The 15847-nt window shown below is 40.3% G+C and overlaps 1 protein-coding gene across 1 annotated transcript in view; it reads left to right on the top strand.

The window, feature by feature from the left end:
* LOC124788068 (E3 SUMO-protein ligase NSE2-like) overlaps positions 1–15847 on the top strand; it is a 58222-nt gene that overhangs the window by 6419 nt on the left and 35956 nt on the right. Inside the window, exon 2 of the mRNA XM_047255161.1 lies at positions 2324–2487. Coding sequence (XP_047111117.1) covers positions 2324–2487 — 164 coding nt within the window. The remainder of the gene's footprint in view (positions 1–2323; positions 2488–15847) is intronic.

Genomic DNA, 15847 nt, shown 5'->3' on the forward strand with positions numbered 1-15847 from the left:
CAGCACATCTTGGCACAGTGTTACACCGTCCGGGTTACCTGGATACTTCCCACTAACACCAACCTATCCGAACTCCGGAGATGGTAACTTGCTCTTCAATATATCCTCTCTTCCCGTTATCCACCAGGCCTCAATCTCCGCAAATTTCAAGTTGCCGCCACTCATACCTCACCTGTCATTCAACAACATCTTTGCCTCTGCACTTCCGCCTCGACTGACATCACTGCCCAAACTCTTTGCCTTTTAATATGTCTGCTTGTGTCTGTATATGTGTGGATGGATATGTGTGTGTGTGCGCGAGTGTATACCCGTCCTTTTTTCCCCCTAAGGTAAGTCTTTCCGCTCCCGGGATTGGAATGACTCCTTACCCTCTCCTTTAAAACCCACATCCTTTCGTCTTTCCCTCTCCTTCCCTCTTTCCTGACGAAGCAACTGTTGGTTGCAAAAGCTAGAATTTTGTGTGGTGTATATTTGTGTTTGTTTGTGTGTCTACTCACCAAGCAATGATAGGATGAAAAAAGTTAAGGAACTATGCAAGCTTTCGGAGTCGGTGGCTCCTTCTTCTACCAGAAGAGTGGAAGGGAAGAAGAGTGTAGTAACCAAACCAGCCTTGGGCTGCGGATCAGAGCCGCCAGGCGGGGAAGCCGCCGGCGGTAGAGCACGCACCACCGGGTAAACACAGGACGAGTCGGGCGACAGACCAACGACAACTGACAACAACCGACCACGACCGACTATGACCGACACAACAAGGAAGAGATAAACAACGGAGGCTTGTGGAAACCACAACACCAAACACCAACAGTAAATCCACTCGGAACCAGAGCCAGGCAAATGTCAAAAACGAGCAACGACCAGAACGCAGTACCGCCGAGATAGAAACGAAATCCAGAGCGAGTACCAGACCGACTGGACTAGGGCAGAGCGGGTCCCTATATATGAAACCCGAGGGAGTGGCTATTGGCCGCTGTCTGCACGTGGCGTAGCGGTGGCGCCCTCGCTGCGCGAGAGCTGCTGCGTGGAATACCGGAGGCGGAGCCCTCTATGGGCTGACATTTGTTCTGGCGCGTGTTCGACTTCCGCGGCTGAAGGTACTAGAAAGAGGGGTGAAGGAAAAGGATTAGGGAGGTTTAGGAAATGGGGAAATTTATGGAAAAGTTACCCACAACCCAGTGATAGGGAAGACTTACTGGACAGGATGAGAAGGAAAACAGATTGTTGGAGACGGGACTGGAAGAAATTTGAAAACCCTGTATCTTAAAGGTGGAAGATAGGGTAATAAGCAAGACAGAGATTACTGACCAAGCATCGTGCGACAGTTAATAAGAGTGGAAAGCTAAGTACATTATTCATGGTAGGGATAGGGATGAGAAAAGAGAGAGAGGCAAGAAAATAAAAGATATAGAAAATTGAAAGGGAATGGAGAAAGGAACAGTCACTGAGAAGAAGTCCTGAGTCTGAAGATAATAATATAAATTAAGACCATGTAGGTGGCAAGAACCAAGGACATGTAATGCTAGTTCTCACCTGCAGAGTTCTGAGAAACTTGTGTCAGGGGGAAGAATCCAGATAGCACGTGTGGTGAAACGGGCATCGAGGTCACGACTGTCTTGTGGTAGAGCATGTGGTACAACGGGATATTGTGTTGCCACTGTACACTCTGTCCATTCATCCTAACTAACTTGGTGGTAACATGTGCATGCACCGTAACATTAGTGTTGATCTCAGTGCTTGTTTAACCCCACATGAATTCTGGATTCTCCTACCTGACTCCAGTTTCTAAGAACTCCACAAGTGTGAACTGGCGTTACATGTCCTCGGTTCTCACCACCCACCTGGCCTAAGTTTATGTTAATTTCTTCGCACTCAGCATTCCTTCTGTGTAGCTGTTCCTTTCTTCAATCTCTCTGTTTTCTACATCCTTATTTTTTCACCTGTCTATTTCCCCCCTACCTCTACCACGTATAATGTACTTAGCTTTTGTGCAGTCCCAACAATCAGTCTGTCCTTCTCAACCTGTCCATTAAGTCTTCCCTGACTCGGGACTGTAGGCAACTTTTCCATCAATCTCCTTATTTCCTAAACCTCACCAGGTCACTTCTTTCATCCCTTTTCCTTCACTTAGACCTTTCTGGTAAAAGAACAAGTCACAAACTACAAAAGCTTCCACATTTCCTTAACTTTTCTATGTGTTTGTTCCTGCCACTGCTTGGTTAAAAGATTTTTTTTAACTATCCAGTTACATTATTAAGTACTTAAATTTCTCTAATATGTAAAACTTCTCAAGTAACCTGTTTAAACATAAACTCAAATCTACTTACAGGGGAAGAGAGAGATGAACTACTGAATAAAATGCGACAAATGGTGGAGGACACTTGCGAATTAGATATAAGGCATGATGAAATGATTCGAACTACTAAGAGAATTGAAAGTAAGAAGAAGAAAGCTACTACAGGAGACTCTTCTGAAGTAGAATCTTTCAAGAAAGTCAGTATTTCAAATTAAGTATATGGTCTCCTTGTAAATTCATTTGTATAATTCGTATCTTTTGCTGTTTTGTCTTACTGACTTAGTAATTTTCTAGCTTGTGCCTAATTATTGTTGTTTACTGGCTAACTGTTTCACTGCATTAATTGTATTTTTTGACCCCCCCCCCCCCCCACTCTCTCTCTCTCTCTCTCTCTCTCTCTCTCTCTCTCTCTCTCTCTCTCTGTCACACACACACACACACACACACACACACACACACACACACAGAGAGAGAGAGAGAGAGAGAGAGAGAGAGAGAGAGAAGTTATTTATTATAAATCATTGATGGAATTACATCACACAAGCTAAAATGCAGCCCCAATGTGAATTCTGTTCTCGAAAACACGGAATGAATCACCCTGGCTGCTGTCAAATGATTGTCAGCTGCTGCAAGTCATCGTGTTGGAAGAGCTACTGAGAGTCATGTACCTGTGGTACTGGTACCAAAGGTACCTCGAGTACTATCTGCTCCTGTACACCTGACTCCTCTGCAGAAAGTATGAGATCTGTTGCTGCACGTGCACTTGACTGTGAGTGGCATTTCAGTGGAAGTGTTAGGTATCCTTTACAGGGTGGTCAGGGACTGGGGAGGACTTGGGGTATTATACTGATCTTCCTAAACCAGAAGTGATGATGCCCTTAGGGAAATGGCAGCAAGTAACAGGAAAGGACACCAGGTGTACTCAGTGTGTATGCCTGGGGGCCTTATTCAACATACTGAAGAAGCTACTCCAGCAACCATTGAGGAAATGAGTTGCAACCAGCTGCAGATTGTGGCACATGCTGGAACAAAAGATGTCTGTTGTTTGCACTCAATGTCATAGTAGGGTCATTCCAGCAATTGGCAGAGAAGGCAGAGAGACCAGCCTTGCATGTGGAGTTTCAACCAAGCCCACAATTTGCAATATTTCCCCAGAACGAATCGTGGCCCTTTGGTTCTGAGTTCAGTGGAAGGACTGAACCAGAGACTTAGAAGGTTCTGTGACAAGCTAGCCTGCAAGTTCCTGAACTTACGCTATAGGGTTGAGAACCATAGGTGTGCACTATATGTAAGAGCCTGCTAATCAGGTAGCTGACTGTGATTGTGGGGTGCCCACAAGGGCTTTTTATATTAGGCGACTCTCCATCCAATCCAGGTAACAATAATCCCACGTCCGGCCATCCTGATTTAGGTTTTCCGTGATTTCCCTCCATCACTTCAGGCAAATGCCGGGATGGTTCCTTTGAAAGGGCACGGGCGACTTCCTTCCCCATCCTTCCCTAATCCGAGCTTGTGCTCCATCTCTAATGACCTCGTTGTACACGGGAAGTTAAACACTAATTTCCTTCTCCTCCAGGTAACAATAGCTTTAGGAAACCCAGAAGTATCAGTGTATGATCAAAAGAAGTGCTTCCCACTAGTAGTTAATTGCCGAAACATTTGCAACGAAGAACCAGAGTTTGAATGAAGTTGCATGTGAGACTGTTTGGGCAAGACACAGTACCAGGGGTGGACATAAAATGATAACTGGGTCCTTCTGTCATGCACCAGACTTGTCTCCGATGTAACTGAAAACCTTAAATAACCTTTCAGTTCACTTGTACGTAAGATCACCAATCATACTGTAACCATCAGTGGAGAGTTTAATCATCCAACAATCAATTGTGAAAATTACATTTTTGTTAGTGTTGAGTGTGATAAGACATCCTGTGAAACATTACGAAATGCCTTCTCTGAAAACTAACTATGTAGATCAGATAGTTCCAAACCCCACTCATGGTAGAAATATATTGAACCTAATGGCAACAAAGAGACCTGACCTCTTTGAGGATCTCAACATCGAAACTAGTGACAGTGACCATAATGCAGTTGTGGCAACAGTGATTACCAAAATACAAAGGACAACTAAAATGAGAAAAAAATATATATGTTCAGTAAACTAGATAAAAAATCAGTAGAGTCATATCTCAGTGAGGAACTTGAAACCTCCAGCACAGGGCAGGAGCATGTAGAGGAACTATGGCTCAAATTTAAAAGAATAGTTGACCATGGATTGATATCTTACCTGCTAGAACAGTTCATAATGGGAGGGACCCTCCATGGTACACAGTTACAGAAAAGAAATAGAGATTATTGCATAATAGGTGTAAAACCAAGTGTAGGACTATTGACAGAGAGATGCTGAGTGAAATACATTTGTCAGTCAAGAGGGCAGTGACATTCATAGCAGAATACTGTCAAATGATCATTCACAAAACCCAAAGAATTCTGGTCTTATGTTAAGGCTGGTAGTGACATCAAAGTTAGTGTCCAGTCTCTAGCGAATGAGGCAGGAACTGAATTGAGGGTAGCAAAGCAAAAGCTGAAATACTTAATTCCATTTTGAAATGTTTCTTTGCAAAATAAAACGTAGGAGAATTGCCCCAATGAGAGAAATGAGTATTAGTGTCAGTGGTACTGAGAAACAGGTGAAATCATTGAAATTGAACAAAGCTCCAAGACCTGATGGAATCCCTATCAGATTCTGTACTAAATTTGCGGCGAGTTAGCCCCACTTCTAACTATAATCTATCATAGAGCCCTCAAACAAAAAAACCATGCCTAGTTCTTGGAAGAAAGCACAGGTCACACCCATCTACAAGAAGGGTAGTGGAAGTGATTCACAAAAGTACTACCTAATATCCTTGACATCAATTTGTTGTAGAATCTTAGGACATACCGGGTGTGATTCAAAAGTTTCAAGACTTAACTCAGAACTAGAAATTTATTGGACTTTTAAGTACAACAGACTAAAATTCTTCAAAATATGATCCTTCAGCATCAACACAGTGCTGCTAGTGTGTCTTCCAGTGTTCATAGCCCTTCTGGAAGGCCTCGGGCGTCATGCTGTCGAAGCCTGCTGGATGGTATCGATAGAGTCGAATTGCTTCCCTTTTAGGCCTGTCTTAATTCGGGAGAAGAGGAAAAAGTCACTTGTAGCCAAGTCGGGGCTATAGGGTGGCTGCGGCAGTGTTGTCACGTTGAACTTGACCAAAACTTTGGCGGTGGTGCGCGACGTGTGAGCGGGTGCGTTGTCATGGTGGAGAATCCAGTCGCCCTCGATCGCCGGGCGGACGCGGCGAACTCGAACCCTCAAGCGGCAGAGCACTCCAACATAAAAGTCACCTCTGACAGTCTGTCCACCAGCAACAAACTTCTTGTGAATCACTCCTTTACCATAAAAAAAACAGCATGCACTTCACACACGACTTGCTCATGCGAGCCTTCTTGAGCTTCGGCGATAAAGCAGTGTGCCATTCTGAGCTTTGATGCTTCGACTCAGGTTCATACTTGTAGACCCAGGTCTCATCACCAGTAACCACTTTCTCCAGAAGGTTCGGATCAACATTCAACCGTTGGAGCATTTCCTGGCAAACAGTCATGTGCTGTTTCTTCTGATCCACCTACAAAACTTTTGGCACCAGTTTGGCACACACTTTTCGCATCATCAAATTCTCCGTCACAGTCCTCCACACCATACTCTGACTGAGTCCCAGTTCATCGGCAGTTAATCTATTACTAAGACGACGGTCATTGTTTAAAAGTTCCCGCACTCTCGCCACATTTTGATTCATGTGGCTTGATGATGGTCTCCCAGAGCGGTCGTCATCTTCAACATTTCCGTGTCCATCTTTGAAATGTTTGTGCCACATGAAAACCATTGCACAGGACATGGTTTCTTCCTTAAAGGCCTCTTGAATCATACCGAGAGTCTCCGTGGTGGTTTTGTTCAGTCGCATGCAAAACTTAATCACATAACACTGCTCCATTTTCGCCTCTCCCACTTTTCGACCGAGGACAATGACGTGCACTCATGCTGCAAGGGATGCGCACTCTCCAGGATTCCGGAGGCAACTGCCGCAATGTCAGTTCATACCCTGAGACCCCCCACTACGTCCCCCACCCGGCGGAACCGGTCTGCGCGCGCTCCCCTACTCAGAAATGAATCCGCCTTGAAACTTCTGAATCGCACCTTGTATTCTGAGCTCAAACATCATGAGATATCTCAAACAGAATGGCTTTCCCCATGCCAACCAGCTTGAATTCTGGAAGCATCGATCATGTGAAACCTAACTCGCACTCTTCTCACATGACATATTGAAAGCTTAGGATCAAGGCAGTCATGCTGTATATTCCTATATTATCTTGTACATATTTACAGGAGATAATGTGAACATCATTTTTCTGGAATGAAATTTTCTCTCTGCAGCGGAGTGTGCGCTGGTATGAAACTTCGAGGCAGATTAAAATTGTGTGCCGGACCGAGACTCGAGCTTGGGACCTTTGCCTTTCGCGGGCAACTGCTCTACCTGGTAGAACACTTGCCCGCGAAAGGCAAAGGTCCCGAGTTCGAGTCTTGGTCTGGCACACAGTTTTAATCTGCCAAGAGGTATCATTCTTCTGATTCAACAAATTTTCTCAGGAGTTTAGCCATAATTTTGAAAGCAAGTTCTTGTATTTAGGCAGTAATTCATTAATTTATTATTGGACATTACTATAGTGTACCATGAGAATGGGAAGTGCTCGACTTATTGTAAGATACTGGGCTCTACTTTTGATGTGATAGTTATTATAGGTGTTTTTTTTTTTTTTTTTAATTGAGGTGTGTGTGTGTGTGTGTGTGTGTGTGTGTAGGGTTGGATAATGGGAGAAAGAAAAATGAAGCTCGTGTGATATGCTCCGTCCAAACAGGCCGTGGAAGACCCACAGTACAGACCGACCGCCTTGTCATCCTCAGCCAATAGGTGTCATTGGGTGAGGATAGGGAGGTGCGTATGGTCAGCACACTGTTCTCCCAGCTGCTGCCAGGTTTTATGAATGGAGCCACTACTACTCAGTCACATAGCTCCTCAGTTGGCTTCACAAGGGCTGAGTAAACACCAGTTTCCAACAGCACTCAGTAGACCCAAACGGTCACCCATCCAAGTGCAAGCCAAACCTGATAACAGTTAACTTCAATGATCTGATGAGAACCAGTGTTATCACTGCATCAAGGCCATTTGCCAGTGTAATAGATACCACGATAATGTCACAGGAGGAGGAGATTGCTGTATTTTGATGTGAACTTAGATAACGCCAGAAAAGTTGTTGACAATACAACACATCCTTATCCTACAAAATATATTGAGCACATTGAGAGGGGTACCACAGCAAGATGATCTGTAGTATACCACAGCAAGTTGATGTGTAATATCTATCACTTGAATTTTGAGGACTCCTTGGTTGACTAACAACTGCAAAAACAGCAAGACTTACTTGTTATATTTATTAGCACTTTTTCATCACACAGTTCCACATTGTGTGCCACTAAACAAATGCTTAAAGCAAAGCAACTTTTCTATGTATATGTAGAAGGAGAACACTAGAGGGAGAGTGATTCTAATGCTAGAACTCGAGCGTGCCAGCCCAAGACAACAGTCAGCAAAAATTCACATAAGGGAGCCCAAAGAGAAGTGATGCTGGCATGCAGTGCCACTTGCCACCTACAAACTCTTGCTTTGTTGACATGCAACAGTTACTTCTTACATTGTTGATACAAGTGAACATGCTGTCCAGTGCTATATTACAATTATGGATATTACATATTTTACATCTCCCCATAGCAGAAATTTTAATTTTTCGGTATAAAATGTATTTAAAAATAGAAAACCTGAAATATTCTTCTAGACTTTCAGCATAGTTAGTTACATAATTTGTAAATATTCATAGATTGTGGTAAATCATCCCAAAAGCCTTAGGAAGTATTACTATTCACACAAAAAACAAAGCAAAGTATCTGTATATCAGTATCTATACTACTGTATAAAGACAGGTAATTGTTTAAAATTGTTACCAAAAATCTCAGAAGGCGATTTACCATTTTTCTACAGATTTTTACACAATAATGAACATTCAGACACACAGATGCCATATATTTTTTTAAATAAATGTATGTGTAATATACAACAGAGAAATGTTGTTACCACAAGTCTCAAAAAGTTTTTGGCCTATTTGCTTCAGATTTTTACGTGGTACAGTAATAAACATTCAGATGGACAAAGGCTGTAGCTTTTTTAAACAACAACGTGGATTTTCTGTTAATACCGACTGTAAGAAAGAAAACAACCGAGTCAGTTGAGAACATACCCCATTTACTGATGGAAAGATTCGGCAGTTCGGTCGCAACTGCATTGTGAAAATGTGCAGTTTTTTGTTTTCCTCTCAGTCACTTGCAGCTACAACAGCAAGACGTGAATCACCTCACTTGCAGCTACAACAGCAAGACGTTAATCATTAGACAAATTGTTTCTCAGATATATGTATTGTTTCTCCTTATATATAATTTCAAACAGAAATTGTTCACACATAATATGTAAGAAACATCAAAAATAATCTGGAAAATCAAAAGAACATTTGAAAAACTTAGCTTATAGAAATACAAGAAAATTTTACCAAACATAACACTAGAAATTTTTACCAGACTTTTAAACATGTACTTAAAGTGTATCAAGGAGCAAGTACTTGTTTCAAAGATGAAAATGCCAAAATAAAATTAAATAACAAAGACAATTGAGAAATACTAGCAAAATTTTTTGACAGGCTCTTAACTGTCCAGTTGCAACATTTAAATTGGAATTTCAAGCAATACCACAAAATTTGGAGGAAGATTTACCACCAACAAAGCAAGAAATTCATAAAATCACTCAAAGACAACAAATCAAATGGTGGAGACTCCATTACTGTAAATTATTAAAATAGTCAGAACTATAGGTCTACAACAACTTTTTGAGAACATTTTGAAAACCAAAAAGATTCCAGCAGAGTGGAAACTAGCATTATCCACCCACTATATAAAAAGGGAGACAAACAAAGTGTTAACAGTTACAGAGGAGCGTCACTTCTCCAAGTGGCATGCAAAACATTGCCAGAAATTCTCCTGGTCAGAGAGGTAGAAACTTTAGACAACCAGTTGGGAGAATATCACAGAGGTTTTCTAAAGGGAAGATCCTGCACAGAACAGTTTTTAACCTAAAATCAATAATTCACTACAGTAGGTATCATTTATTGATTTCTAAAAGCATTTGATTAGGTAGACAGAGAGGCAATAGATAAAATCATTAGAGAATTTGGTGTTAAAGCAAAATCAGCAAATATAATTCATGAAACTCTAACAAAGACAATATCTAAAGTTAAATTTATCAGAGAACTATCTCAGCCATTTTAAATAAAAACTAGTGTTAGACAAGGGGATGGTGTAGTTTGGAGCTAAAGAATCACAAACTTGAGCCAATAATTCTAGGGAGGAAAGCAAATGGAATTAAGGTAAACTGCCTGGCTTTTGCAGACTATTTTGCAATCAGTACTTTTGGAAAATCTGACAGCAGTTATTCAAATAAATCTTCTCAAAGAAATGGCATATAGAACTAGTCTCAAAATTTCAGCTGAAAAAAAAAATGGCAAATATAAAAATTGCACCAAAAATTATTGAAACACAAATAGGTAAAAATAGAGTGAGTAAGTAAATTCAGATATCTTATAGAAACTATACAACAGAGTGGACTAGAAAAATATGCAGTAGATGTAAGATTTATCAAAATGGAGAGAGCATATAATTTGAAAAAAGAGTATTTACAACAAGAAATGCATATCTAGAAAAACCAAACTTAAACACTGTACCCCAGCGGTATGACCAGAACTTTTACATGCATGTGAATGCCTAACAATGAAGTATAAGCTGGACGGAATAGAGATACTTGAAGGATCGATAGTTAGAAAAATAATCGGTGCAATGCAAACTACAGATGGTTGAATGCAAACTATAGATGGTTGGAAAATGAGAAGGAATGAGGGGATCTACAAAAATATAGAGAAAATATCAGGAGTAATCACTTAAAAAAGCTTAATATTTTTTTGGACTCCTCTGCCGAATGAATGATAACAGGCTCATAAAGCAAATATTTCTGTACTTCTCGAAGAACAACTCGACAATAGCTTGGATTACAGAAATAAGGAAAGGTCTCACAAGAAACAACATCAACGAATCAGAAATAACAGACAGAAACCTTTTGAAGAGTAAAATATTAAATTTAGAAGGCTTTCAGTGTAAAAGAAATACGAGATTGGGAACAACATGAACAGGAGAAAGGAAAAGACAGCACAGGGAGATGATGAAAGTGTGCTGGAAAAATAGAAAAACAACAAGGAAAGAAGAGGAATTGAAGTTGTTACGCATGACCCTATTTGGCAAAAATTGCTGCTTTGTTTTCTTCCTTGCTGTCAGTTTTACAGAAAACAGGAATGGTGTATTTATGGCTTATTTACTTACGTTTGGTTACGATTAGAATACTACTACAGAATCTGAATCATCCAAAACTTTGTAATCCTTCACATTCATGGAATAAAACTATGCAAAATACTTTTATTGAAGCTACTATCCTCACAGATGCATCAACATGAGAGGTCTCAGTCATACCCTATATACCAATTATCCCAACCAACTTACCCATTCATTTTAAGCGACTTCAGTTCTGTTTGCAGTAACAATAAACAAAGCTCAAGGGCTGAGAGAGGGGTAAAGGTGGTGATGAACAGAGAGGGAGGAGAAAGGAGGAAGAGATGGTCAGAGAGGGAGGTGGAGGAGTTTAGGATGTATGTCCAATTCCAGTATATACTTAGCAATTGTGAAGCAACTGTAGTATCGCACAAAATCCTTAGTCTGTAAAAAGAGAGAGTGTGTGTGTGTGTGTGTGTGTGTGTGTGTGTGTGTGTGTGTGTCTACCAAAAACAAAAAACACACACACAGCTAAACCAGCAATGCAAACCTTAACTGGAATTATTGGAAAAACTCCACTGCAGTGGTTACTATTACTGAGTAATATAACACCTTCCCAAACTAGATGACTGGCAACCCTCAAATCAAAATTAGAGAAATGTTATGCCATCCCACCCCTTCCCACACATGTCAATGCACAGTTCCTTAAGACTTTGGAAACTGTCCACTTAGAAGAATATCAAATCTAGGAAAACGACATTTATGCCATTATTTAAAGTATTAGTAGCACATATTTAATTGATATATCTTCCAGGGCAATACATACTAAAACAGGACCAAGGTTCAAGATTTATTTTTCATATTTTCTGTAGTTCTTTGATAGATAACAAATTTTAAAATAATGATTACAGAAAGTATAATTATACTTCCAAGAAAAAAGTGTGATATGAGTTGCTGAGCAATTTCTTGCTCACAAAAAACGTGATGTATTTGTTGCAGAATCACAGAAAACTGCAAAATTAAGTAGTACACACACAAAATTGCCAGTGTGATCATATTGGCTCAACCATTCGATAGCAAGACACCTGTATGTTGTACTCGTATGAAATGAATCCAGTTATTGAGTGACAGGTGGCTCATGTGCTGAGAAAATCACGGCCCGACCTATAGTTAAGCTATGCTTGGGCGTGGCCTCAGAAGTGTTAAATGGCAGCAACAGAGAGTGAAGTCAAGACGTCAACCTGTAGCAATTGTCAACCAACTCAACAGTTTCAATATCAGCAATCACTGTACATTCCATTGGCAAGATCAGAATGTCACGAACCTCATGACAAATCTAACTTTCAAGATACAAGGATTTTCTCTTCCCAGAAGACAGTGGTGCAACATCAGTAGGTTTCTCACAAACCACAGTATCTGCAATGAGAGTCTCACTCAGTGGAGAGCTTTAGAATGCACCCAGTGTGAAGCCAAAGAGGTTACAAGATGTCCATGACCTCACCACTGAAGCATTGGAATGGCTGACCCACAGTGACCTGGGTTTCCGATAAGAAAGTGCAGTTGATAAAATAGAATAGTTTAAATCTCAATAGTTATTGTAATTTTATAATCACTTCCAGTTAACTTAAGCAATTTAAGCAGCGCACTCCAGAAACTTTTTCAGGTGGGACGAATGTTATCTGTTCCATATTTAAGTGGCACTGAAGTGACATTTTGTGGCAGTGACGGGAGCTGCAATATATCATACTGCCTAGGTTGGCCTTCCAACTCCAGCCCTAGATTGCGCAAGCCACGTTTTCTGTGTGTCCTTTGCCTACTTTTCCTTTCACAACATTTAAACATTAATTCTATACAAAAAAAAAATTCTTGTCAGATTAATACCTGACACGAGTAGCCCATTTGCAAAACACACTATATGATAGAAAATTCGATTTTAGAGTTTTCATCCCGCAGCCTTCTTTACCTTTGACCAACAGATTTTGCTGTAATCTGAGTTTAAGTGTGCTATGTGGCTCAGTCATGCACTTGCAAAGCCTGCTATATTCCTGCAGAAGTGCAAAAGCCATTGTATTTACCGTACCTATATTGCCACAGCCTTGTCACTGAGTTTAACAGATGCAAAATCAGCTAATTTTCCTACCACTCTATTGATCTCTTCTATCTGGAAATAAAAATTAATCTTTATGCTGCAGTCAGCAAGGGCAGTAGGCAGTGAGAGAAGATGGCATTTTTCTTTACTCTGTCAAGGAAATAGCTTGTCAGGTTGTAATTTGTTTTCTGCAGAGTCCACGAATACACATGCTTGACAATGCAGCCATTCTGCTCTTGTGTTGATAGAGTTGTTTATCTGATTTTATTTGCTAGAGATATGGTTTGTGGTAGAATGAAAAGCCACTTGCAGAAGCAGAAGAACCTTCAGTAGTATTAGAAGAAGAAAAATTTAGTGTACCAAAGGGGGCTGCTACATAGATTAATAAGCTATTTTTACTAAAAGTAATCAGTTGTCAAGTACGTTTCTGATAGTTTGTGCAAGTTTTTAATCAGCACCCAAAACTTTCTTATAGTGCATATAGTGGATTTTGTATATGTGCCACTTATATGTCTTGTATCACATGTCCTTTTAGAAGCCAGTGATAACTTACACCAGCTTCCAGGTTGGGGTAGCTTGTGCCAGCCTGACATGACATTCATCACAGTTCAGCCAATTTGCATGAAATATTACAAATTATATACACCAACCTGCCTCATGAATGAGTCCATCTATTTGTGAAATCCATATCAAAATCTTCACATTAGTACTTGAGATTAGCTCAAATATACAGGATGATTCTTAATACGAGGCGTGTTTTTTAAGTAAGTGCCGTTTTGAAATTAAAAAAAGACGTGCTAAGATATCTCAATAATTTTATTTTTACATGAAAGCCTGTGCCTTAATCTACTTTTATGCATAATTTCTGTCAATATTGAGGCACTTGTCATAACGTTGTACCAGTTTTTGAATACCTTCCTCATAGAAGTCTTGCGCCTGACTTGTTAACCACTGCATCACCACTTTTTTGACTTTGTCATCGTCTTGAAGACGCTGACCGCCCAGGTGTTTCTTCAAGTGCAGGAACAGATGGTAGTCACTGGACGCAAGATCAGGGCTGTATGAAAGATGATCTAGAGTTTCCCATCGAAAAGATGTGATGAGATCTTTGGTCTGATTCGCCACATGCGGACGGGCATTGTCTTGCAGCAAAATGATGCCCTTGCTCAACTTCCATGGACTGTTGCTTTGATTCTGGTGTGACGTAGGCCACCCTTGTTTCATCGCCCGTAGCAGTTTGGCATAAGAAATCATCACCGTCATTGTGGTACTGCTCAAGGAAAGTCAATGCACTGTCTAAACATTTGGTTTGGTGCACATCCGTCAACATTTTCGGTACCCAACGTGCACACAATTTTTGGTAATTCAAGTGCTCAGTCACAGTGCCATACAAAACACCACGAGGAACATTAGGAAAGTCATCCCGTAAAGAGGAAATCGTAAAACGTCTGTTTTCTTTCACCTTATTGTCCACTTCCTGCACCAAACTTTCATTAACGACCGAAGGATGCCCACTCCATTGTTCATCGTGCACATTTGTGCGGCCATCTTTAAATCCTCTCACCCACTTTCTTACCATTCCATCACTCATAATGTTTTTTTTCGTAAACTGCACACATCTCACGATGAATATTGATCGCTTTTAGGCCTTTAGCACTAAGAAATCTTATAACAGCCCGTACTTCACAGTCGGCGGGACTCACGATTATTGGAGGCATCTTAAACACTCAGTACACAATGTAAACAAGTAAGAATCAGACTGTAATGGCGTCAGTGCGTAGATTAAGGTACAGGCTTTCATGTAAAAGTAAAATTCTTGAAATATCTTAGCACGTCTTTTTTTAATTTCAAAATAGTACTTACTTAAAAAACGCGCCTCATAATATTTAAAAAACCCTGAAGTGACATACAAATAGGTGATGCTGAGACGAGTAATTTAATATAAGACACATGTGGCTGCTAATGCCAAATGCCGCAATATCCCAAAAGAGGACGACAAATGCTGGACATGTGACATCACCAGATGACGTACCTCGCTGCACGTTTAGCAGTTGAAGTTATCAATCTGCCATGTCTGATCATCCCAACCTAAGTGAGGTATTCAGTTCAGTATTGCTACGGGCCCACATGCACAACTTCAGTTTGTGGTTCCGAGGGTTCAAATCTTGTGTATGACAGGCAGTATATGTTTCACTGCTTTAGGCTATTACATGTTTACATTGAAGTAAGATTTATTATTTTATTTACGCGTCTCACGGTCTCCACTGGATTATTGCAAAAGTGCAGTATAACGGAAACATACTGCATTGTGTCACAAGTAGATGAGTATGAGCTTCTGAATTTCATCGTTACCAGTGACCTATGTCTCCTTTACTAAATCAAACAAAAAAAAGGAGGGAAAAAAGGAAAGAAATGCAAAATAAGAACAGCTTTTGCTTGGTTACATCTTGTGATGTCACTTGTTCAACATTTGTCATCCATTTTTGAGGCATTTCCCAACATTTGCTGCTCCATGTGTCTTATATTAAATTATTTGTGTCAGTGTCATCTATATTGTTCCAGGGTTTTTTTTAATCTTTAATAAGAATCACCCTGTATATGTAGAAACCACAGTATGGGACTTTATAGATTACATTAGATTAATACTTGTTCCATAGATCATGAATATGACGCTCCATAATGATGTGGAACATGTCAGGTTAATAAAAGATGTCAGTACAAGATATTACATTACACAAAATATTCCATGACACTAATGTTTAAGTTTTTTTTCCTTAATTTATATCTAAAACTTCAGCCAATGAGTAGAAGGAGTTGTCATCTAGAAATTCTTTTAATTTATTTTTAAATGTTAGTTGGCTACCTGTCAGGCTTTTGATGCTGTTTGGTAGGTGACCAAAGACTTTTGTGGCAACACAATTTACCCCTTTCTGTGCCAAAGTCAGATTTAACCCTGCAT

This window comes from Schistocerca piceifrons, chromosome 3, assembly GCF_021461385.2.
Source record: "Schistocerca piceifrons isolate TAMUIC-IGC-003096 chromosome 3, iqSchPice1.1, whole genome shotgun sequence".
Taxonomy (NCBI): Eukaryota; Metazoa; Arthropoda; class Insecta; order Orthoptera; family Acrididae; genus Schistocerca; species Schistocerca piceifrons.